Source organism: Hyla sarda, chromosome 3 (assembly GCF_029499605.1).
Source record: "Hyla sarda isolate aHylSar1 chromosome 3, aHylSar1.hap1, whole genome shotgun sequence".
Taxonomy (NCBI): domain Eukaryota; kingdom Metazoa; phylum Chordata; class Amphibia; order Anura; family Hylidae; genus Hyla; species Hyla sarda.
The window spans coordinates 433,542,549-433,566,896 of record NC_079191.1 but is presented as its reverse complement, the minus strand read 5'-3'; the positions used below and the strand labels follow the sequence as shown (position 1 = coordinate 433,566,896).

Here is a 24,348-nt window from a genome sequence, read left to right as displayed (position 1 = left end):
AATTGTATCACTTCTCAGCTGAGAGGAGGACTAGCTATGTACAATGTATCAGTCTGGAGTTGATGTTTAGCTCACAGAGCATTGTCTAGACTGGACACAATTGTATCACATCATTTTTGATTTTCGTACATCTCCATATATCAGTTTTCCCTGGTACCACGTTGATTCCTTTGCTGGCTCCTTCCATGCTCGCTGCTGTTTACTCTCTTTCCGGCGGTTTATGGTGGCAATAACCCAAAGACAATATTGTCCGTCATAAATGGATTGGAAAGACTGAGACTGAGTCCATTTCGCCCAGAGATTAGAGTGTTAGCAGAGGTGTGTTCAGCAAGTGCTTAAAAAAAACACACAGATTCTCTTCCCATAACAAGATACAAAGGGTTAAATCGGACTGAAAAGGTCACATTATCCTTTATTCAACTACCATGGGTAAGGTCACCACCAGTAGATGCCACCACATCTGGCCCTACACATAGGATACTGTAACTACTTCTCCTGATCCCCATATACACATGCAAGCTCAGCTCAACCGAGCATTCACATATTCTGAATAGCCGCTGCCAGACATCTTTGCTGGTGTCTTACCTCACCAAGAACCAAGGCTGGTGCAAGGTTTTTCGCCACCCTTGCCAAACGCTAATTTTGCCTCCCCAATAAAGGTGATGTTTGGTACAGACTATTCCTATTCCATCCTCCCCGGGCTGCAAATAAAAAAAGAGAAAACAAACTTTCACTTACCTTCCTACGTTCCCCCGGAGCTCCGCAACAGCTGATTGGTCGGGCGGTCTGTCTACTTCCTACTTCCTTTAGCCCCGGACGTCCTACATTGCAAACCCATCTAGTAATACAACAGTATGAAACTGGAGAGATTTGTGAGGGTCCAAAAAAAATGCTCGCCCAGGGTCCAAACAAAATTAAAGACGGCCCTGAATATAATGGCTGCGCAGGCCAAAATGTAGAATTTTTGAGACCACAGTGGGCGCTCGGTGACCATATTCACACACCAGATCCAATCAGATCTTTAAATGTATTTACATATTTGATTATTATTATTATTTATTTGTTACATTAAATGAAATCCTATGTAATGTAAAGAATACATAAAACACATGTACATGTATACACATACCAGTAAGGATTATTCAAAGTTCTCCCTGAGTTTCGTTCTTCCTTGTGCCCCAATCCCCCCCGCCCCCCCAAAAAAAGAGATTGTATACACATTCCATCTCAACCACATATATATACATATATATATATATATATATATATATATATATATATATATATATGGTGGGGTTTTCCAAACAATGTGCCTCCTGCTGTTGCAAAACTACAACTCCCAGTGTGCTAAGCAGCAGGTATCGTGGTTTGGGCAGTGGATGGGAGACCAACAACAATGCTCAAAGTAGTGTTTGTTAACCAGGGTGCCTACAGCTGTTGCAAAACTACAACTCCCAGTGTGCTAAGCAGCAGGTATTGTGGTCTGGGCAGTGGATGGGAGACAAACAACAATGCTAAGAGTTGTGTTTCTCAACCAGTGCACCTACAGCTGTTGCAAAACTACAACTCCCAGTGTGCTAAGCAGCAGGTATCGTGGTCTGGGCAGTGGATGGGAGACCAACAACAATGCTCAGAGTTGTGTTTCTCAACCAGTGCGCCTACAGCTGTTGCAAAACTACAACTCCCAGCAGGCCCGGATAGCCAAAGGCTGTCCGGGCCTGCTGAGAATTGTAGTTTTGCAACAGCTGAGAACAAACTTGTTTGGAAAACACTGATGGAGAGAGACATGATGTCCCAGATGTGCTCAATCGGATTCAGGTCTGGGGAACGGGCGGCCAGTCCATAGCATCAATGCCTTCCTCTTGCAGGAACTGCTGACACACTCCAGCCACATGAGGTCTAGCATTGTCTTGTATTAGGAGGAACCCAGGGCCTCCAAAAATCGCTAAGTGCCGATATTCATGGTAAAAATCCGCATTTCGAATATTCGCGCTCAATACTATTGTCAATCAGTGTTCTTCCTGAGTGGACAGTGTCAGTGACTTGGAGTTACATTGTGTTGTTTAAAGGGGTATTCCAGGCAAAGACTTTTTTTTATATATCAACTGGCTCCGGAAAGTTAAACAGATTTGTAAATTACTTCGATTAAAAAATCTTAATCCTTCCAATAGTTATTAGCTTCTGAAGTTTTCTGTCTAACTGCTCAATGATGATGTCACGTCCCGGGAGCTGTGCATGATGGGAGAATATCCCCATAGAAACTGCACAGCTCCCGGGACGTGAGTCATCAGAAAGCAGTTAGACAGAAAAAAACAACTCAACTTCAGAAGCTAATAACTATTGGAAGGATTAAGATTTTTTAATCAAAGTAATTTACAAATCTGTTTAACTTTCCGGAGCCAGTTGATATATAAAAAAAGTTTTGGCCTGGAATAACCCTTTAAGTGTTGCCTTTATTTTTTTTGAGCAGTGTAGATCCCAAAAGATTGTCAAAAAGAAAAAAAAAAAAAAAAACATAGTGGGGGTGACTTTCAAGACTATGGCAGTCTAAAAAATGGCAGGCGGACGGCTCTACATGACGAATGTTGATGGCCACGCCCCCTATTCGCTATAGTACACCCCCTCCTATTCGCTAGGCCATGGCGAAAACTGCACATAAATCACACAATATCTGCACCTAGAACAAGATTCGCTTTGGCCAGAAGGCAAAATAATCACACAAAGTCCCTTAGTGAATGTTATTAAAGGGGTACTCTGCTGGAAAACATTACTATTATTTTTTTTTTTTTTTAAATCAACTGGTGCCAGAATGTTAAACAGATTAGTAAATTATTTCTATTAAAAATATTAATCCTTCCAGTACTTATCAGCTGCTGTATGCTCCACAGAAAGTTATTTTCTTTCTGATTTTCCTTTCTGTCCGACCACAGTGCTCTCTGCTGACACCTCTGTCCATGTCAGGAACTGTCCAGAGCAAGATAGGTTTGCTATGGGGATTTGCTCCTACTCTGGACAGTAATTGACATGGTACAGAGGTGTCAGCAGAGAGCACGGTGGTCGGACAGAAAGGAAATTCAAAAAGAAAAGAACTTTCTGTGGAGCACACAGCAGCTGATAAGTAATGGAAGGATTACATATCTGTTTGACTTTCTGTCATCAGTTGATTTAAAAAAAAAAAGTGTTCCAGTGGAGTACCCCTTTAAGACCAGGCTGTCCAATAATCCAGAACATTCTGGTAATTTGTGACGATCTGTTCCCGTGGATTTTTGGCGTGGTTTCCTAAAGACCAAATCTTATGCCTCCATTCTGCATACGTAGGGGATCGTCCATGATAGTCCAGGAATTCATTCTACATCATTAGTTGAATCCACTGAAAAACAAAAGATAAAGTATTATTGTATAAAATAAATATTTACAATGGGATAAATGAATTAGGGCTGAGGTAAAGTGAGGATAGCGCCAGGGTTTGGCCAGCAGAGAGGCCATTGTTGTGGGACTGAAGGGGTTACGTTTCTCCTCGAGGAGAGCAAAAAACCGGCATGTGGAGTCTTAAAGGGGTACTCCCCTGAAAAACATTTTTTTTAAATCAACTGGTGCCAGAAATAACGCCATTTAGTAACTTTTGGGGGCTTCCGTTTCTATGCAGTATATTTTTCGGTAACAATGACACCTTCTCTTTATTCTGTAGGTCCATAAGGTTAGAATGATCCCCTTCTTACCGTATTTATCGGCGTGTAACACGCACTTTTTAGGCAAAATTTTTTAGCCTAAAGTCTATGTGCGTGTTATACGCCGATACACCCCCAGGAAAGGCAGGGGGAGAGAGGCCGTCGCTGCCCGCTTCTCTCCCCCTGCCTTTCCTGGGGTCTAGAGCCCTGCTGCCGGCCCTTCTCTCCCCCTGGCTATCGGCGCCGCTGCCCGTTCTGTCCCCCTGACTATCGGTGCCGGCGCCGATAGCCAGGGGGAGAGAAGCGGCGCCGACAGCCAGGGGGAGAGAAGGGGCAGCGGCACCCATTGCCGGCGCCGCTGCCCCGTTGCCTCCCCCCATCCCCGGTGGCATAATTACCTGGGTCGGGTCCGTGCTGCTGCAGGCCTCCGGCGTGCGTTCCATGGCGTCGTTGCTATGCGCTGCACGGCGCATGACGTCCCCTTCTCTCCCCCTGGCTATCGGTGCCGGCACCGATAGTCAGGGGGACAGAACGGGCAGTGGCGCCGATAGCCAGGGGGAGTGAAGGGCCGGCAGCAGGGCTCTAGACCCCAGGAAAGGCAGGGGGAGAGAAGCGGGCAGCGACGGCCTCTCTCCCCCTGCCTTTCCTGGGGGTGTATCGGGGTATACACGCGCACACACGCACCCTCATTTTACCATGGATATTTGGGTAAAAAACTTTTTTTACCCAAATATCCTTGGTAAAATGAGGGTGCGTGTTATAGGCCGGTGCGTGGTATACCCCGATAAATACGGTATATAGGTTTGATTTTGTCGGACTTCTGGAAAAAATCATAACTACATGCAGGAAAATTTATACGTTTTAAATTGTCATTTTCTGACCCCTATAGCTTTTTATTTTTCCGTGTATGGGGCGGTATGAGGACTCATTTTGATCGATTTTCATAAATTTTTTCATGATATAAAAAGTTACCAAAAATACGCTATTTTGGACTTTGGAATTTTTTCGCGCATACGTCAATGACCGTGCGGTTTAATTAACAATATATTTTTATAGTTCGGACATTTACGCACGCGGCGATACCACATATGTTTATTTTTATTACGGTTACATATTTTTTATATGGAATTTGGGAAAAGGGGGGGTGATTTAAATAATGAAGGGGTTAATGGGTGTTTTTTTTAAACTTTCTATTCAACTTTTTTTTTTTACACTTTTAGTCCCCTTCCGGACAGCCAACGGCTGTCAGGGCATGCTGGGAGTTGTAGTTTTGCAAAAGCTGGAGGTCCACATTTTGGAGACCACTGATATACACCTTCCCATGGCATCTCCCATAATGAACACTCACTTTCTCGCAGTGAACGTACGCTCCTTTACCATCAGATGACAGCGAATGAAAAGTTTCTAAAATGAATAAAAAATAAACAGATCAGGAATACTTATACCCAGACAAAAGCTCATTTGCCTTCCCTCTTAACTCACCCTTCCTTACTACTGGGGTGACACACTGTAACAAACCTCCTCCTCATGTAATCTCCTTACTACTGGGGTGACACACTGTAACAAACCCCCTCCTTATGTAATCAACTTACTACTGGGGTGACACTGTAACAAACCTCCTCCTCATGTAATCTCCTTACTACTGGGGTGACACACTGTAACAAACCTCCTCCTCATGTAATCTCCTTACTACTGGGGTGACACACTGTAACAAACCTCCTCCTCATGTAATCTCCTTACTACTGGGGTGACACACTGTAACAAACCTCCTCCACATATAATCTCCTTACTACTGGGGTGACACACTGTAACAAACCTCCTCCTCGTGTAATCTCATTACTACTGGGGGTGACACACTGTAACAACCCTCCTCCTCATGTAATCTCCTTACTACTGGGGTGACACAATGTAACAAACCCCCTCCTTATGTAATTACCTTACTACCGGGGTGACACACTGTAACAAACCTCCTCCTCATTTTATCTCCTTACTACTGGGGTGACACATTGTAACAAACCTCCTCCTCATATAATATCCTTACTACTGGGGTGACACACTGTAACAAACCTACATCTCATGTAATTACCTTACTACTGGGGGGACACACTGTAACAAATCTCCTCCTCATGTAATCTCCTTACTACTGGAGTGACACTGTAACAAACCTTCTCCTCATGTAATCTCCTTACTACTGGGGTGACACACTGTAACAAATCTCCTCCTCATGTAATCTCCTTACTACTGGAGTGACACACTGTAACAAACCTTCTCCTCATGTAATCTCCTTACTACTGGGGTGACACACTGTAACAAACCTCCTCCTCATGTAATCTCTTTACTACTGGGGTGACACACTGTAACAAACCTCCTCCTCATGTAATCTCCTTACTACTGGGGTAACACACTGTAACAAACCTCCTCCTCATGTAATCTCCTTACTACTGGGGTGACACACTGTAACAAACCTCCTCCTCATGTTATCACCTTACTACTGGGGTGACACACTGTAACAAACCCCCTCATGTAATCTCTTTACTACCGGGGTGACACACTGTAACAAACCCCCTCCTCATGTAATCTCCTTACAACTGGGGTAACACACTGTAACAAACCCCCTCCTCATGTAATCTCCTTACTACCGGGGTGACACACTGTAACAAACCCCCTCATGTAATCTCCTTACTACCGGGGTGACACACTGTAACAAACCTCCTCCTCATGTAATCCCCTTACTACCGGGGTGACACACTGTAACAAACCCCCTCCTCATGTAATCTCCTTACAACTGGGGTAACACACTGTAACAAACCCCCTCCTCATGTAATCTCCTTACTACCGGGGTGACACACTGTAACAAACCCCCTCATGTAATCTCCTTACTACCGGGGTGACACACTGTAACAAACCTCCTCCTCATGTAATCCCCTTACTACCGGGGTGACACACTGTAACAAACCCTCTCCTCGTGTAATCTCCTTTCTACTGGAGGGGCACACTGTAACAAACCTCCTCCTCATGTAATTCTTTTCTACTGGGGTGACACACTGTAACAAACCTTCTCCTCATGTAATCTCCTTACTACTGGGGTGACACACTGTAACAAACCCCCTTTTCATATAATCTCCTTACTACCGGGGTGACACACTGTAACAAACCTCCTCCTCATGTAATCTCCTTACTACCGGGGTGACACACTGTAACAAACCTCCTCCTCATGTAATCTCCTTACTACTGGGGTGACACACTGTACCAACACCCCCCCCCCCCCCCCCCCCCCAATCAGGTGAGCACTATTTTGCTTATAGGCAGAGCCGGCCCTGTACCCAGGACTGTGTGTACTAGACTAGAATTCTTCACAAGTATGGTGTCCCGGAGCGGGGTCACCTTTTGCTACCATGAACACTGTCTGTCCGGGCATGCTGGAAGTTGTAGTTTAGCAACAGCTGGAGGCACCCTGGTTGTGAAACATTGTTCTAAAGGTGAAAAACCTAAAGTATCCCAAACTGGTCACTGATTATACAGAATTGTAATTTACTTCTATATAAAAATCTTAACCCTTCCAGTACTTATCAGCTGCTGTATGCTCCACAGGAAGTTGTGTACTTCTTTCCAGTCTGACCACAGTGCTCTCTGCTGCCACCTCTGTCCGTGTCAGGAACTGTCCAGGGCAGGAGAGGTTTGCTATGGGGATTTGCTCCTACTCTAGACAGTTCCTATCACGGACAGAGGTGGCAGCAGAGAGCACTGTGGTCAGTCTGGAAAGAACTACACAACTTCCTGTGAAGCATACAGCAGCTGATAAGTACTGGAGAAAACATCTCCTGCTCCGGAGGGCACCGCTGTCCCAGCAGACTGTTCCCGGCCTATAAAGTGTTAAACTTCCATTTGTTCAGAACTTACGTAAAACGCCCTTCAGCCGCGTCGTACAGATCAGGTAGTCGACAAAACTCAACTTCCCTTCAGGGTCGGAATATCGAGCGAAAAGCTGAATGAGAAGATCCTTGTGGACATTGAACCCTGGATAATAAAAGAATCAAATGTTCACAGACCCATCAAAGTCAACGCAGCCGCCATCTTGTATTGATGATATAGATCTTTTTAGGGAGCCCAATCGTACAGTAACGGGGGGGGGGGGGGGGGGGGGGGACTTTAATGAATTTTCTTTATGATATATTTACTTTAGATAGCAATGGTTTAGCTTTATAGGAGCCCCAGATAAAAATAAAATTGATATTATATCTATTGCAGGTCCTCGGGGGCGGAGCATGAGGCTGTTTTTCTTATGGTTGTTTTTTTGAATGCTCCTCCTCCGAGGACCGGCACTAAAAATAATGTAATGTATTAGCCCTGCCTGGGGTTTCACTTTAGGAGGAGAAGTTTTTATATACATTGTCCTCCAACCTATTTCTTTTAAAGGGATACTCGGGGTACTCTGTGCAGCACCCAGCATTCGTTTAGAACGTTGGGTACGGGCGGCAAGGTCGGGACATCACTGACACACCCCCTTGTGATGTCACGCCCCCTCAATGCAAGTCTATGGGAGGGGGCCTTGCGGCTGCCACGCCCCCTCCCATAGACTTGCATTGAGGGGGCGTGATGTGACATCATGAGGGGGTGTGCCAGTGAGGTCACGACCACGCCGTCCGCTCCAAGCTTTCGGGACTAAATGTTCCCAACGCTGAGTACCCCTTTAAGCAGTTGCCTTCTGGGAGTTGGTGAGCCAGAGGTTGTGAGGGCATGATGGGAGTTGTAGTTTTTGGAAAAGCCACAGGTCGAAGAGCTGAAATTTGGCAGTGAAGGTCTGAACCGCACCTGCTTGTTGTGTTATCTCCAAAAATTGTGTCAGACTGAGGCATCCACAGCGACTGGCATCCACTTTACTAAAGAGATCCTTAAAGGGAAACATCACATAGTTAGTATATACCGGAAACAAAATAAAAGGTTATGCCCCACTGACATCTGGCTTACATCCCCTATATAAACCACTGACCACCAGGGACCATGCCTACATCATACCGTCCTCAAACAATGCCATAGACATAGCGTTTATATATATCACTGATCCTTAAAGGGGTACTCCCCTGCTCAGCGTTTGGAACAAAATGTTCCGAATGCTTAGAGTCGGCGCCGGGAGCTCATGATGTCATAGCCCCACCCCCTCATGAAGCCCTGCCCCCTCAATGCAAGTCTATGGGAAGGGGTGTGGCAGCTCCCGGCGCCGGCTCTAAGAGTTCGGAACATTTTGTTTCAAACGCTGAGCAGGGGAGTACCCCTTTAAAGCGTACCTGTCAGATAGTAACCCTTTCCTTTCTGTTTTTATGCTATTCACAAACACACACACACACACACACACAAAAGCTGTGTGCCTACAGGTTTTGCAAAACTACAACTCCCTTCATGCTCACACATCCTTTTGAGTTGTAGTTTTGCAACAGCTGGAGGCATATGATTGTAGTCCCTCTGTATCACACACACATTCACTCCATATATACATTGATATACACATATATATATATATATATATATATATATATCCACACACAAATACACATACATGCTGGGACACTTACTTTTTAAACAAATAAATCCTCTATTCACCAGCTGCAGTGTGTTTCTGCCCCTTCCCCCTTCTCTTCACAGAAGCAGACAGTCAGAGAGGCCAGCTGCAGTGTGTTGCTGCCCCTCTCCACCTTCTCTTCATACGAGCAGACAGTGAGAACCCAGCTGCAGTGTGTTTCTACCCCTCTCCCACTTCTCTTCACAGGAGCAGGCAGTCAGTGAGAGCCCAGCTGCAGTGTGTTTCTGCCCCTCCCCTTCTCTTCACACAGCAGACAAGTAAACACAGGTAGTGACTGAGCTGAGAGCAGAGCATCTTGCTGCCAATCATGAAGTGGGTCCATGACATAGTGACACAGCAGTGTACACAGCAGGACTGGAATGCATCCCAGGAGGCGGGGGGCGGGGGGGGGGGGGGCAGTTGTTTGACTGGCTTTTTCAGTATGAAATACTGAACATTTTCTAATGGAAGCAATTACAAAACCCATTTAAGGAATGTTATACATTTCAGGTTATTATCTCCTGTATATACCACAGACCACCAGGAACCATGCCTAGAACATACCATAGCATTGTCGTATCAAAGAATAAATCTATATACTACTTTGTCCTTAATGAACATGACCTTATATGTCATGGATGTTAAGGAATGAATGTGGTGTATGCAAGGTTCTCTTCTCCTGTACATACCTCTGACCACCAGGGACCATGCCTACATGATACCGTAGTCATGCCACATCAGAGAATAACTATGGTCTACTTTATCCTCAAACAATGCCATAGACATAGCGTTTATATACTGTATCACTGATCCTTAAGGAATGTTGCACATTTCAGGCCATTATCTCCTGTATATACCACTGACCACCAGGAACCATGCCTAGAACATACCATAGCATTGTTGTATCAAAGAATAAATCTATATACTACTTTGTCCTCAATGAACATGACCTTATATGTCATGGATGTTAAGGAATGAATGTGGTGTAGGCAAGGTTCATTTCTCCTGTATATACCACTGACCACCAGGGACCTTGTCTACATAATACCATAGTCATGTTGCATTATAGAATAACTCTATAAATCACTCTATCTTCAAAGAATGCTTTAGTCATAGCACTTAAATACCAATGGCAATCAGGTATTGAATGTTGCACATACCATCCCCTGTATATACCACTGATCACCAGGAGCCATGCCTAGACTATGTCATAGCAATATCATATCAAAAAATAAATCTATACGTAACTTTGTCCTCAAGGAATGCCATGAACACGAATGGTGCTTATACCAATGACACATATCAGGTTATTTTTTTCCTATATATACCACTGACCACCAGGAACTATGCTTAGACCATAAGACATATAATAAATCTAAATACCACTCTCTCCTTAAAGAATGTCATGGGCATGGTGCTTATATCTCACAGAAATTGAGAAATCAATGTAGCCCATGCCAGGTTCTGATGTCCTATATATACCACTGACCACCAGGGACTATGTCTACATCATATGATTGTCATGTAGGACTACACTATCTAGAACAGAGCATGGCCAGGATGGTTCTCTGCCATACAGTACTTTTCTGAATCCCCTCCCAAGGGCCCAAATCAGGTGATTTTTTTTGTAGTCCTCCTTCTTCTAGGAAGCTATATACCTATGTATCGCCTGCTAGGAGCTGATGTTGCTCTATCTCTGCTCACCATTACAAATACTTCTCACCTACATAGACTGTGTATATAATGTATACCACTGGCCATCAGGGACCCTGAGATGAATATGCGGTGTCCCAGCATCGGGGGCTGTCCTGTGGGCTGCGGATCTCCTCGGGTATGCCTGCTGCTCCTGCGATGGGCCCACTGTTGTATTGTTTACTGTGTTTATGCACTTTGCTATATTTACTATATTATGTTATTTTATGTGTACTGTACTCTTAAGAAGGAGTAGCAGAGTGACCATGTGACCCCTGTTACCCAATTGGAACCCCCCAAATTGCCCTGTATATAGTGAAGGAGGGGAGGAGTTGCCCCAGTCTAAGTCTAGCTCTGTGGAGAGTTAGTCATTGCTGTGTGCAGAGCTCCATGTGAGCTGCAGTGTGGAAAGGAGTTGGAAGAAGTGTGAGTTGATTTAAAGGGAAGCCTGAAGAAAAGCTCTTCATCAGTTCAACCCCGCCATTCTGCAAGTGTCCCCCGTACAGGAGTTGGTGAGTTCATACCCTGGCGGTGTCAGAAATCGGACCTTAGAAGAACCCTAGTCAGCACAGGATATGTCCTAATCTCCAAGTCTCAAGTCTATTTAATTCAAGTGAGTGAAAAGCACCACAAGTCCCAGCAAGTAAACAGGGCTCCCAAGGGTTACACTGCATCCCTTCTACTCGGCTCCATACTGTGTTTATTACCATCTACACCTGCGCTGTAAAAGACAGTTATCCGTAACCTGGTGTCGGTGTGTTCATTGTCCTCTGTCTGGCCCAGGAGAAGCTGTCTCCACCTCGGACCATGTATAGGCTAACGGTGCCCTGGCATCACGACTTGACAAGTATACCTTGCACCCCTGTGTCACTACAAATATGTCATAAAACTCATCATACAGATTGAGTACCAGACAGATTCTGACCTGATCCTTCTATATATTAAGCAGATAAGCGGCGTCTCCTCGCTCTGGAATTACCTTATATTGGGTGATGGTTTTCCACAAGGGAACAAATGTCTCTACGTCAAGTTTTCCTTTCCTGGAAATCTGAACATGTGTTAAAGAAAAGAATCAACTCAAGAGAAGGAGATGGAGACAAATGTGGGAGGAGATTCAGCGCCCTCCAACATGGTGGCCAAGTGTATGGCTTCAGAAGGTACCTCCATAAGTCCCAGAGGCGTAGCTTGTAGCTTCAGGGCCCCATATGCCAATCAATGTACTGCTCTCTTATGGGGCAGATGAGCTTTGGGGCCCCCTTAGGCACCAGAGTCCCCGTGCGACTGCCACCTCTGCTACCTCTATAGCTACACCCCATAAATTGACCTCCCTCTCTCCCCCCATACACAACAGCCAGAGCCCACCCCTCACCCGGTTAGATGGGGGCGAAGGTCATGACAACCTTTACTTACAATTAGGGTTGCCACATTTCTTATAAAAAAATAAATAAATACCAGCCATGATAATTTGCATAATTAATTATATATGCGTGACATCACAGGACACACATATGCGGGGGGGGGGGGGGGGGGGGATTTGTCCTACTCCGACCCCTATAACTTTTTTATTTCTCCTTATACGGGCTGTGTGATTGATCATTATTTGCGCTCCAATCTGTAGTTTTTAACAGTACCATTTTTCTTTTGATCTGACTTTTTGTTCGCTTTTTATTTTTTATTAAATTCGGGAGTTGCAGTTAAAGGGGTGCTCCGGTGGAAAACTTTTGTTTATTTTTTTCAAATCAACTGGTGCCAGAAAGTTAAACAGATTTGTAAATGACTTCTATTAAAAAAATCTTAATCCTTCCAGTACTTATTAGCTGCTGAATACTACAGGAGGAAATTCTTTTCTTTTTGGAACACAGCGCTCTCTGCTGACATCACGAGCACAGTGCTCTCAGCTGACATCTCATTTTAAGAACTGTCCAGAGCAGGAGAAAATCCCCATAGCAAACATAGGCTGCACTGGACAGTTCCTAAAATGGACAGAGGTGTCAGCAGAGAGCACTGTGCTCGTGATGTCAGCAGAGAGCTCTGTGTTCCAAAAAGAAAATAATTTCCTCTGTAGTATTCAGCAGCTAATAAGTACTGCAAGGATTAAGATAAAAGATTACTTTTTAATAGAAGTAATTTACAAATCTGTTTAACTTTCTGGCACCAGTTTATTAAAAAAAAAAAAAAGTTTTCCACCGGAGTACCCCTTTAATTACTAACTACAACTCCCAGCATGCCCTGATACAGCTTGTGGCTCAGCAGCTGCCCCAAGCGAAAACTACAACTCCCAGCATGTTGGACTATATAGTAGTATATAGTATATGTCAGTGTTTCCAAACCAGGGGTGCCTCCAGCTGCTGCAAAACTATAACTCCCAGCATGCCCGGACAGCCAACGGCTGTCCGTGCATGCTGGGAGTTGTAGTTTTGCAACAGCTGGAGGTGCTCTGGTTGGGAAACACGGGTATAGTATATGGTGCAACATTCCGGTAGTTGGAGGATTGGTTGGATAAATACATGGCCGGTATTTTTGATATAAAAATACCGGCAGAGTGGCCAAAATATCGGCGGTGCCGGTAAAATACCAACCAGGTGGCCACCCTTTATACAATGGATGTGATTGGTCAGAAAACTCCTCTCAAAGGGGAGATTTATCAAAACCTGTCCAGAAGAAGAGTTGCCCAGTTGCCCATAGCAACCAATCAGATCACTACTTTCATTTTTGAGAGGCCTGTGAAAAATGAAAGCAGCGATCTGATTGGTTGCTATGGGCAACTGGGCAATTTTTTTCTCTTCACAGGTTTTGATAAATCTCCCCCAAATTCTTTTTTTGTTTTTTATTTTTCAGCCAGCATCAAACACAGTGGGGGGAGATTTATCAAAACCTGTGCAGAGGAAGAGTGGTGCAGTTGCCCATAGCAACCAATCAGATCGCTTCTTTCATTTTAAAGAGACCTGTGGAAAATGAAAGAAGCGATCTGATTGGTTGCTATGGGCAACTTTTCCTCTGGACAGGTTTTGATAAATCTTCCCCAGTGTTAATATAAAAAGCCTATAGATTGGAGGTTTAGGAATAATAATAAACAAAATTATCTTATAAGAATAATCGTAAAGGATACATCTACCGATGCCAGTATTTCCCGACTGCCGTCAATGGTGAATTTTGCTCCATATGGATATTCTAGAAATATATAATAATAATAATAAAAAAAAAAATTAAAAAAAAATAAAATAATAAAAAAAAAAATATATATATATATATATATATATATATATATATATATATATAAAGAATTATTTAGTAAACTACTCTGTAATATATGCATGTCCTGTAGTACTGTAGTATTGCTTAAAAAAAAAAAATATATATTAAAACCTGGAAAAAAACGGTTTAAACTTTTTAGCGTCATAAAACAAATATTATTGTTCATAATTACATTACTTGCCACCAGGGGGAGCAGCAGAAATCACATCAGAATCTCTTTATGACGATCACCATGATAGGGCACCACCAAGTGGACACAATATTTACTGGTTGTATTCAGGATATACTCACGGTCCAGTTAACCCCTAAAGGGGTACTCCGCCCCTTGACATCGTATCCCCCTGCTGCATCGGGCGTTCATTTAGAGTATCGGAGGCTTGTGACGTCATGGTCATGCCCCGCTCGTGACATCACGGCCACTCCCCCTCAACGCAAGTCTATGGGAGGGGGCATGGCGCCCGCTACGCCACCTCCCATAGACTTACATTGAGGGGGCGTGGCCATGGCGTCACGAGCCTCCGCCCCCACACCGCCAATCATCCGTCACAAAGCGAAGTTCGCTCCATGCAGCAGAGATCCTGCAGCAGAGATCGCGGGGGTCCCCAGCGGCGGGACCCTCGCGATCAGACATCCTTAAGCTAGGGGATAAGATGTCTAGGGGCAGAGTACCCCTTTAAGGACCGGGACAATTTTTGGCGTTGCACTTTAGTTTTTTTCCTCCTTGCACTTTAGTAGCCATTCCTCTTTTATTTTTTCATCTACACACCCATATAAGGGTTTATTTTTTGCAGAACCAATTGTACTTATTTTCTCCGATTGTCATATCTTTGTAAATTTTTCCAGAAAATATGCTCCAAAACGGGAAAAAAAAAATTTGTGAGGTGAAATAAAAAAAAATAAAAAATGCAAAAAATTTTGCAAATTTTTTTTCCTCTTTTTACGCCATTCACCTTGCGGTCAAACTAACATGTAATCTTGATACTTTAATACGGCGCGATTAAAACAACACCCAATTTGTATAGTTTGCATCACGTTTTACTAATTTTGAAAAATACAAAACATTTTCCAACCACTTTAGCTTTGTTATTTCTATTTTTTTTTTTTTTTCCGGGCTCCATGACGCCACATGTTTTGCATCGTGATCTTTAGATTTTACCAGTACCACTGTAGTATTGATCTGACTTTTTGATCATTTTTTATGTAATTTTTTTCTGGGGTATAATTTAACGTTTACGCCAGTCACTGCACGGGATAAATAATGTTATATTTTAATAGTTTGGACAAATATGCGAGCATTAACCACTTCCATATTAAAAGTTGAAATCACTCCCCTTTTCCCAAATTCCATATAAAAAATATGTGGTTAAACTTTTATTAAAAAATTATCTTACACTTTATTGGTCCCTTTGGGACTTTTAGGATTATTATATTCCTCATCCAGATCAATGTAGTTCCATAGAACATCATTGATCTGTGTGCTCTGCACTCAATTGATAGAGCCTGGTCCAGCCAAGGACACCGGGGAACAAGAGGTAAGCCCTCCGGCTACCTCAGCAGTGGATCACCCCCCAGCAGTTGCACTGCGGGGGATGGGGGATCCACCCCACTTGACCACTAGGGTCAATAGCCGCCGGCGGTGATCGCCACATGTCGGCTATTAGCAGCATCCCTCAGCTACAGGAATCAGCTGAGGGCAGCCTGGTATGGCGCAGGGTCAAGGCAGGAGCACATTGACGTGTATATACGTCAATGGTCGTTAAGAGGTTAAGGTTAACACTGCTGACGAGGGTCTTTACAGCCTGGCTTACTGTGGTGCCTATGTAGAAGAATTTTATTTATGGCTAGCTGCATTACTATTCTTTAAGACAGAGCATAAGCGAAAGGTTGGGACTTTTAACATGGAACTGACTCCAGCCAGGAGCCCACAAAGAATCCAGTGAAAGCAGAAGAGCCCTTGTACGGCTTCTTTCTCTTCTAGCCTAGAGAGGATTCTCCCTATGTGTAGAAACACAGATGAAAGAATATATACCTTCTCAGTATGGACAGGAGACAGGTCTTTGGTAATAAACCTCCTAAACGCCAGCGGCTCAACTCGGAACAGGAACACACTTCTTTGGCAGAGCCAGGGCTATCTAATTTACTTCACAGCAGGCTTTGCTGGCAGGGACCCTCACAAGACTAAACCTACACCTGCCTCCCTGGTCTAGCCAAGAATAACTAATTTAGACTGGTTCAAGCCATCTGGGAGAGAGAGATTTGGACTGTGGGACTTCTCACTCAGAAGAACATTCTAGTTAAAGGGGTATTCCAGGGGAAAAAAAAAAAAAATATATATATATATATCACTGGCTCCAGAAAGTTAAACAGATTTGTAAATTACTTCTATTAAAAAATCTTAATCCTTCCAATAATTATCAGCTGCTGAAGCTGATTTGTTCTTTTCTGTCTGACAACAGTGCTCTCTGCTGACACCTCTGTCTGTCTCGGGAACTGCACAGAGTAGAAGAGGTTTGCTATGGGGATTTGCTTCTACTCTGGACAGTTCCCGAGACAGGTGTCATCAGAGAGCACTTAGACAGAAAAGAACAACTCAAATTCAGCAGCTCATAAGTACTGAAAGGATTAAAAAAATGAATAGAAGTGATTTACAAATCTGTTTAACTTTCCGAAGCCAGTTGAGATTTTTTCTCCTCGCCTTCTAAAATCCTTAACTCTTTTATATTTCCATCTACAGACCCATATAAGGGCTTGTTTTTTGCGTGACCAATTGTACTTTGTAATGAGACCTCTCATTTTACCATAAAATGTACGGTGAACCCAACAAAATATTTTTTTTAGGGAGGAAATTTAAATGAGAACCAAAATTTAGCACATTTTGGAGGGTTTTATTTTCACACTATACACTTTACAGTAGAAATGACATGTGTTCTTTATTCTGTGGGTCAATACGATTAAAATGATACCCATGGCTAGATACTTTTATATTTTTGTACCGCTTAAAAAAAAATCTAAAACTTTTTGTACAAAACCAGTCATCTAAAATCACCCTATTTTGACCACCTATAACTTTTTCATTTTTCTGTATATAGGGCGATATGAGGGCTTATTTATTGCGCCATCATCTGTACTTTTTATTGATACCACATTTGCATATATAAAACTTTTAGATCATTTTTTATTAATTTTTTTGAGAATAAAATGTGACAAAAAAGCAGCATTTTTGGCCTCTTTAAAAAAAAAATTAGGTTTACGCCGTTCACCGTACGATATAATTAACATTATATTTTAATAGGTCGGACATTTACGCATGCGGCGATACCAAATATGTTTATAAACATTTTTTTTACCCATTTTGGGGGTAAAATGGGAAAAAACTGAAAATGTTCATTTATATTGGGGGAGGGGATTTTTCACTTTTTTTTTTACTTTTTATTTTAACATTTTTCAATTTATTTATTTTTTTTACACTTTTTATGTCCCCATAGGGGACTATCTATAGCAATCATTTGATTGCTAATACTGTTGAGTGCTATGCATAGGACATGGCACTGATCAGTATTATCGGTGATCTTCTGCTCGATCTCAGACCAGAGTAGAAGACCCGAGGAGATGGACTGTGGCAGGTGAGGGGACCTCCGTCCGCCATTACAGATGATCGGATCGGCGCGGCAGCGCTGCTGGCGATCCGATCATCTATTTTAACATTCGCGTTGCCGCAGATGCCGTGATCTGTACTGATCATGGTATTGGAGGGCGTGATCGCGCGATCATTTATCAGGATACACTCTACAGCTGCACTACAACCTACATACCACAGTAGCTGGTGGATCAGTACTAGGACACTGCAAATTTATCTTTTTTTTTTTTGTCCCTTATTATTTACACATTATGTCTCACCTGTTCTTACTATGTCATTCAGAAGCCTTCTTAGGTCCCAGGCGTAGAGTTTTGATCCCTGTTACAGAATAAATCAAGTAAAGAATGAGTCAATGAGCAGATCACATGTCATACACAGAGATTTAGAATCCTTCTAGCAAACCCCATAATATCAAGGTCTTTATCTCTCTATGTGGGACCCATTACTGTGACCGAGCGTATGTGGACATCTTATCGTTATACTCTGGAGTTCTTGACCATCTACGGTAGCCATTAGAGATGAGCGAACTTGCAGTAAATTCGATTCGTCACGAACTTCTCGACTCGGCAGTTGATGACTTTTCCTGCATAAATTAGTTCAGCTTTCCGGTGCTCCGGTGGGCTGGAAAAGGTGGATACAGTCCAAGTAGTCTCTTTCCTAGGACTGTATCCAACTTTTCCAGCCCACCGGAGCACCGGAAAGCTGAACTAATTTATGCAGGAAAAGTCAGAAACCGCCGAGCCGAGAAGTTTGTGACGAATCGAATTTACTGTAAGTTCGCTCATCTCTAGTAGCCATCTTTCTTGCAAAAAACATACCGGCCATGCTAATTTGCATAGTTAAGTATATATGCGTGACATCACAGGATACACAAATTCGGAAGTTGCAGTTTGTTACTAACTACAACTTCCAGCATGCCCTGATACAGCCTGTGACTCAGCAGCTGCCGTTGGCTGTCCGGGCATGCTGGGAGTTGTAGTTTTGCAACAGCTGGAGGTGCTCTGGTTGGGAAACACTGGTATAGTATATGGTACAACATTCCGGGGGTTGGAGGATTGGTTGGATTAATACCGGCCATTGCATTTTTTGATCGCTTTTTTATTAAATTCGGGAGTTGCAGTTGGTTACTAACTACAACTCCCAGCATGCCCTGAAACAGCCTGTGGCTCAGCAGCTGCCCCAAATTAAAACTACAACTCCCAGCATGTTGGACTATATAGTAGTAAATAGTATAGGTCAATGTTTCCCAACCAGTGTGCCTCCAGCTGTTGCAAAACTACAACTCCCAGCATGTTGGACTATATAGTATAGGTCAATGTTTCCCAACCAGTGTGCCTCCAGCTGTTGCAAAACTACAACTCCCAGCATGTTGGACTATATAGTATAGGTCAATGTTTCTCAACCAGGGGTGCCTCCAGCTGTTGCAAAACTACAACTCCCAGCATACCCGGACATCCGTTGGCTGTCCGGGTATGCTGGGAGTTGTAGTTTTGCAACAGCTGGAGGCGCTCTGGTTGGGTAACACTGGAGGATTGGTTGGATTAATACCGGCCATTGCATTTTTATATTAAAAATACCGTCAGGGTTGCCAAAATACCGGCCAAGGGGCAACCCCTATGACCATCTCCAGGACAATGGACGCTGACATGGACAGAGGTTTCAGCAGAGAGCACTGTGGTCAGACTGGAAAGAACTACACAACATCTTGTGGAGCATACTGCAGCTGATAAGTACTGGAGGGATTAAGATTTTTTAATAGAAGTAATTTACAAATCTGTTTAACTTTCTGGCACCAGTTGATGTAAAAAAAATAAAAATAAATAACAAATAAAAAAAAGGGGTACTCCAGTGGAAAACTTTTTATTTTATTTTATTTTTTTAAATCAACTGGTCCCAGAAAGTTAAACAGATTTGTAAATTACTTCTTTAAAAAAAAAAATCTTAATCCTTCCAGTACTTATTAGTGGCTGTATACCACAGAGGAAATTCTTTTCTTTTTGGAACACAGAGCTCTCTGCTGACATCACGAGCACAGTGCTCTCTGCTGACATCTCTGTCCATTTTAAGAACTGTCCAGAGTAGGAGAAAATCCCCATAGCAAATATAGGCTGTTCCTGAAATGGACAGAGATGTCAGCAGAGAGCTCTGTGTTCCAAAAAGAAAATAATTTCCTCAACTAATAAGTACTGGAAGGATTAAGATGTTTAATAGAAGTGATTTACAAATATGTTTAACTTTCTGGCTCCAGTTAATTTAAAATAAAATAAAAGTTTTCCACCGGAGTACCCCTTTAAATGATTCTCTGATACCGGAGTAACCCTTTAAAGGGGTACTCCGGTGAAAACCTTTTTTCTTTTAAATCAACTGGTGGCAGAAAGTTAAACGTATTTGTAAATTACTTCTATTAAAAAATCTTAATCCTTCCTGTACTTATTAGCTGCTGAATACTACAGAGGAAATTCTTTTCTTTTTGGAATGCTCTGATGACATCACGAGCACAGTTCTCTCTGCTGACGTTATTATAATAATAATAACGCTCTATTTATTGTTGTCCTTAGTGGGATTTGAACCCAAGTCCCCAGCACTGCAAGGCAGCAGTGCTAACCACTGAGCCACCATGCTGCCCTTAGCATACATCTGCTATGCATGGTTGCTAAAATGGACAGAGATGTCAGCAGAGAGCACTGTGCTCGTGATGTCATCAGTGTTCCAAAAAGAAAGGAATTTCCTGATAAGTACTGGAAGGATTAAGATTTTTTAATAGAAGTAATTTACAAATATGTTTAACTTTCTGCCACCAGTTGATTTAAAAGAAAAAAGGTTTTCACCGGAGTAACCCTTTAAGTGAACTTTACCTGGGTGGCATAGTTTCTGAAGATACTGTCATGTTTAGGAACCTCCAGCCCCTAAAAACAAGAATAAAGAAAAGTAAAGTTAAAAATGTGCACCATATCTTCTACTCCAATCAGATCCAGAGCTGCATTCATAATTCTGCACACTGCTATAGGGCAGTGGTCTTCAACCTGCGGACCTCCAGATGTTCCAAAACTACAACTCCCAGCATGCCCGGACAGCCGTCGGCTGTCCGGGCATGCTGGGAATTGTAGTTTTGCAACATCTGGAGGTCCGCAGGTTGGAGACCACTGCTATAGGGTATAAGTAATATACATTGTGATGACACAGGTGGAAAGACACTACTATCCTGAATGGAAATCCGCTTGTTTGTTCTTTGTAGATGCTGAAACAGCGTTGGGAAAAGTCTGTTAACTCTTTCCTTTCAGTGGCCAATGAGGTATGGTTTTATTGCAAGGAATTAGCTGGAGGTTCTCTGGTTGGAAACAGGGCTGGTGCAAGGATTTTTACCACCTTAGGCGAAAGCTCATTTTGCTGCCCCCCTGACCGTACCCATTGGCTCCGCCCTTTGACACTCCCCCACCTCACTCCTGGGGTGACACACTGTAAGAAACCTCCTCCTCATAGGTCGGATGTATGGAGGCGTGCACGACATCAGGATGCTGGATGGACCTGACCTCCCTGCCTGTCCTCGGAGGTGGCACTGCGCTCCTCCAGCAGGCTAAAGATTGCAGAATATTATGGTTATTATGGGTGCAGGCTGGGTGGGTGCTTCGGATAAGCGGTGAGTGCTTTGGATGCTGGCTGGCTACTAACTTTCTTGCAGTGGGCAGAGCGGCGGCCCCATCAAGATGATGCTCTAGGCAGCTGCCTATTTTGCCTGCGCAGAACCGGCTCTGGTTGGGAAATACCTGATTACACTTGCATATTGGAAGCTCGCAATGGTGTTGGGCTAACACGTCATCACACTCATGTTAATGGCTACAATTTGAATGCGGTTTTCTGAAAAGCGCTGTAAAAATTGCACAATTTTTTATGCAAAAAAAAAAAAAAAAAAGCAGTAGAATGTATATACTTGAACACAGCCTCAGGGCTTGTTCACACGGGCGGATCCGCAGCGTATTGTATGCTGCTGATCCGCCGATGATGGACCCCTACATTGTGCCTCTGATGTCTGCTCGGAGCGGCAATTCGCTGCTATCAGCAGACACACTGTGATGTGCGAATCATCGCGCGCATGCGCAGTATACTGACACATATCGCGGCTGCTCTTGGCCTAACTTAGGGAGCAGGGCGAATTGCCGCAATGAGTACACTCGCACATCGCAGCCTTGTGTCTGCTCGTAGCTGCGGATCCGAGCAGGCACATCTGAGGCACAATGTAGGGGTTGGCAGCGTAAAATACGCTCTAAACATTGCTGTTGGTCTCCCATTCACTGCCCAGACCATGATACCTGCTGCTTAGCATACTGGGAGTTATAGTTTTGCAAGAGGTACACTAGTTGGGAAACACTGCTCTAAGCATTGCTGTTGGTCTCCCATCCACTACCCAGACCATGATACCTGCTGCTTAGCACACTGGGAGTTATAGTTTTGCAACAGCTGGAGGCACTGGTTAGAAAACACTGCCCGATACTGTGGATAGGGTATAACTGCTTCCGTGTAAATTCAGACATACAGACCATTCAATGGACAATAAAGTTGCAATTTAGTAAAGGTGCAGATTCTCTTCGATAACAGGGTTCCGTACCTTAAAGTAAACATTGCGTTGTTAGGTAGGGGGGGGGGGGGGGCGTGGGATTGTCCCAATTTTGTGTGACTTTCCCAAAAGTCGCAGATGTTAAAACCGGCGCTGAAATATTCGCCGTGCAAACCACGCCCACTTTGCCCAACCAACAACAATCTGCGTTCACTGCAATAATCATGCCCCTTTTAGCTAGCGCATGCGCGACATGCGCTAGCTAAAAGTGGCATGATAATTGCAGTGAACGCAGATTCCCTGTCTACATCGGCCATTTGTCTCAGTAAATGACCCCCAATGTGTGTAAGGATAGCGTCAGTCTGGTACTTTCTTCTTTTTTGCCGCTTTCCTTTCGTTACATTTCCAGAATCTTGTTCTTCATCTTTTATTTTTATTTTTTTGAATTTTTTTTTTTACCATAGTGGTTTAATTTTAGACCGGTCCACAGTCTCTTTCACAAGTCAAATAGATACTTTAGAGGCATAAAAGAGGTATTAAAGTCGGGATCACAGAAGGCCTAGTCCCTGTTATGCAGAGACCGGTTTATCCTTTTGAGGGTTTTGTTCTTGCCTTTATATTCTACTGTGTTTTTTTTTTTCTTTTTTACTTCTTTTTGATGGATTTCTCTCTATGTGAAATGGTGTCAGGAAATAGGTCAAATTTTGTGGACTTTATTGCTCCAGACGTTCACTTTGGCAGGAAGTTTGCACCATAATAATAAGTTCCGTCCAGTGTTACAACTGAGTAAGTTATACGAGGTTGGGCCGCGGGGTCGGGGGTCTTTCTTTGTCTGTGAGGATGGGACTTCTCTTACTGAGTATAAGTTTAATAGTGTGTAAAGAAATGCTTGAAACTCCAAAATCTAGAGATCTTCTTAGGGCAGACTTTTGGCAACAAATATGATTTTTTTTTTTTTTTTTTTGGACGTACTTAAAGGGGTACTCCGCTGCTAGACATCTTATCCCCTATCCAAAGGATAGGGGATAAGATGTCTGATCGCGGAGGTCCCACCGCTGGGGACCCCTGCGATCTCCCACAGCACCCAGCATTCTAAATAAGAGGTCGTGATGTCATGGCCACACCCCTTGTGACACCCCACCCCCTCCATTCATGTCTATGGGAGGGGGCGCGTCGGCCGACGCGCCCCCTCCCATAGACGTGAATGGAGGGGGCATGGCCATGACTTCACGATCACGAACACAAAATGTTCAGAAAGCTGGAGCACCGGAGTACCCCTTTAAAAGAAAATTGAAAAAAATTGCATGAAGGCATCTATTTATTTTTATTAGAGGGAATGTGTCAGTTGCGATTCCCATTCCAAACTGCTGACCCCGTTAGGACAAGGAGACACCTGTCACCTGTCTGTCTGTGCTGTCATAACGTAGAAAGTGCTTATTTTCTGGTGCAAAGAGTCAAGGAGGCATACCAAAGCCCCAGAAGTGCTGAGGGCTGGAACACCTCCTCGCTCCCCCTCCCATCCCTGTCCTTGCCTTGATTGGCTGTCAGCCAGAAGCCAAGCCCTGTTTCCAAATTGCACACCTGCGCACAATTTGTATTCACAGAGCAAGAATGAGATTTAAAAACAGGGCTCGGCTTCCTACTGTCAATCAAGCAGGGACAGGGATGGGAGGAGGAGCACTTTAAGGGCTTAGTAACATGTCTTTGACTCTTTACACCACAGAATAAAAGCATTTTTCTATGTTATAAAAGCACAGACAAATATATGAAAGGTTCCATGCTTCTCCTTGCCCTATCTGCTTGAGCTTCCATAATGTCATATATGATGGTTTTATTCTTTGGTGCCAGGTGTCAAAGAGGCGTTCCCAAGGCCCTGCCCCCTTCCTTACCTGTTCCTGCTTGATTAAAAGTTTGCTGGAAGCCGAGCCCTGTTTCCAAATATCACACCTGCACACTATATGTATGCAAAGTGCTGGAATGATATTTG

The 24,348-nt window shown here is 43.5% G+C and overlaps 1 protein-coding gene and 1 long non-coding RNA gene across 2 annotated transcripts in view; one reads left to right on the top strand and one right to left on the bottom strand.

The window, feature by feature from the left end:
* Positions 1–2,926: 2,926 nt before the first annotated feature.
* The window catches only part of LOC130360882 (calpain-13-like), a 110,053-nt gene continuing 88,631 nt past the window's right edge, over positions 2,927–24,348 (bottom strand). The window contains exons 16-23 of the mRNA XM_056563427.1: positions 20,665–20,715; positions 18,070–18,127; positions 14,027–14,088; positions 11,897–11,965; positions 8,481–8,559; positions 7,569–7,685; positions 5,017–5,072; positions 2,927–3,370 (exon numbers count right to left, since the gene is read on the bottom strand). Coding sequence (XP_056419402.1) covers positions 3,350–3,370; positions 5,017–5,072; positions 7,569–7,685; positions 8,481–8,559; positions 11,897–11,965; positions 14,027–14,088; positions 18,070–18,127; positions 20,665–20,715 — 513 coding nt within the window. The 3' untranslated portion in view covers positions 2,927–3,349. The remainder of the gene's footprint in view (positions 3,371–5,016; positions 5,073–7,568; positions 7,686–8,480; positions 8,560–11,896; positions 11,966–14,026; positions 14,089–18,069; positions 18,128–20,664; positions 20,716–24,348) is intronic.
* The window catches only part of LOC130360883 (uncharacterized), a 32,183-nt gene continuing 21,802 nt past the window's right edge, over positions 13,968–24,348 (top strand). Inside the window, exon 1 of the long non-coding RNA XR_008890857.1 lies at positions 13,968–14,063. This is a non-coding gene — a long non-coding RNA (uncharacterized LOC130360883). The remainder of the gene's footprint in view (positions 14,064–24,348) is intronic.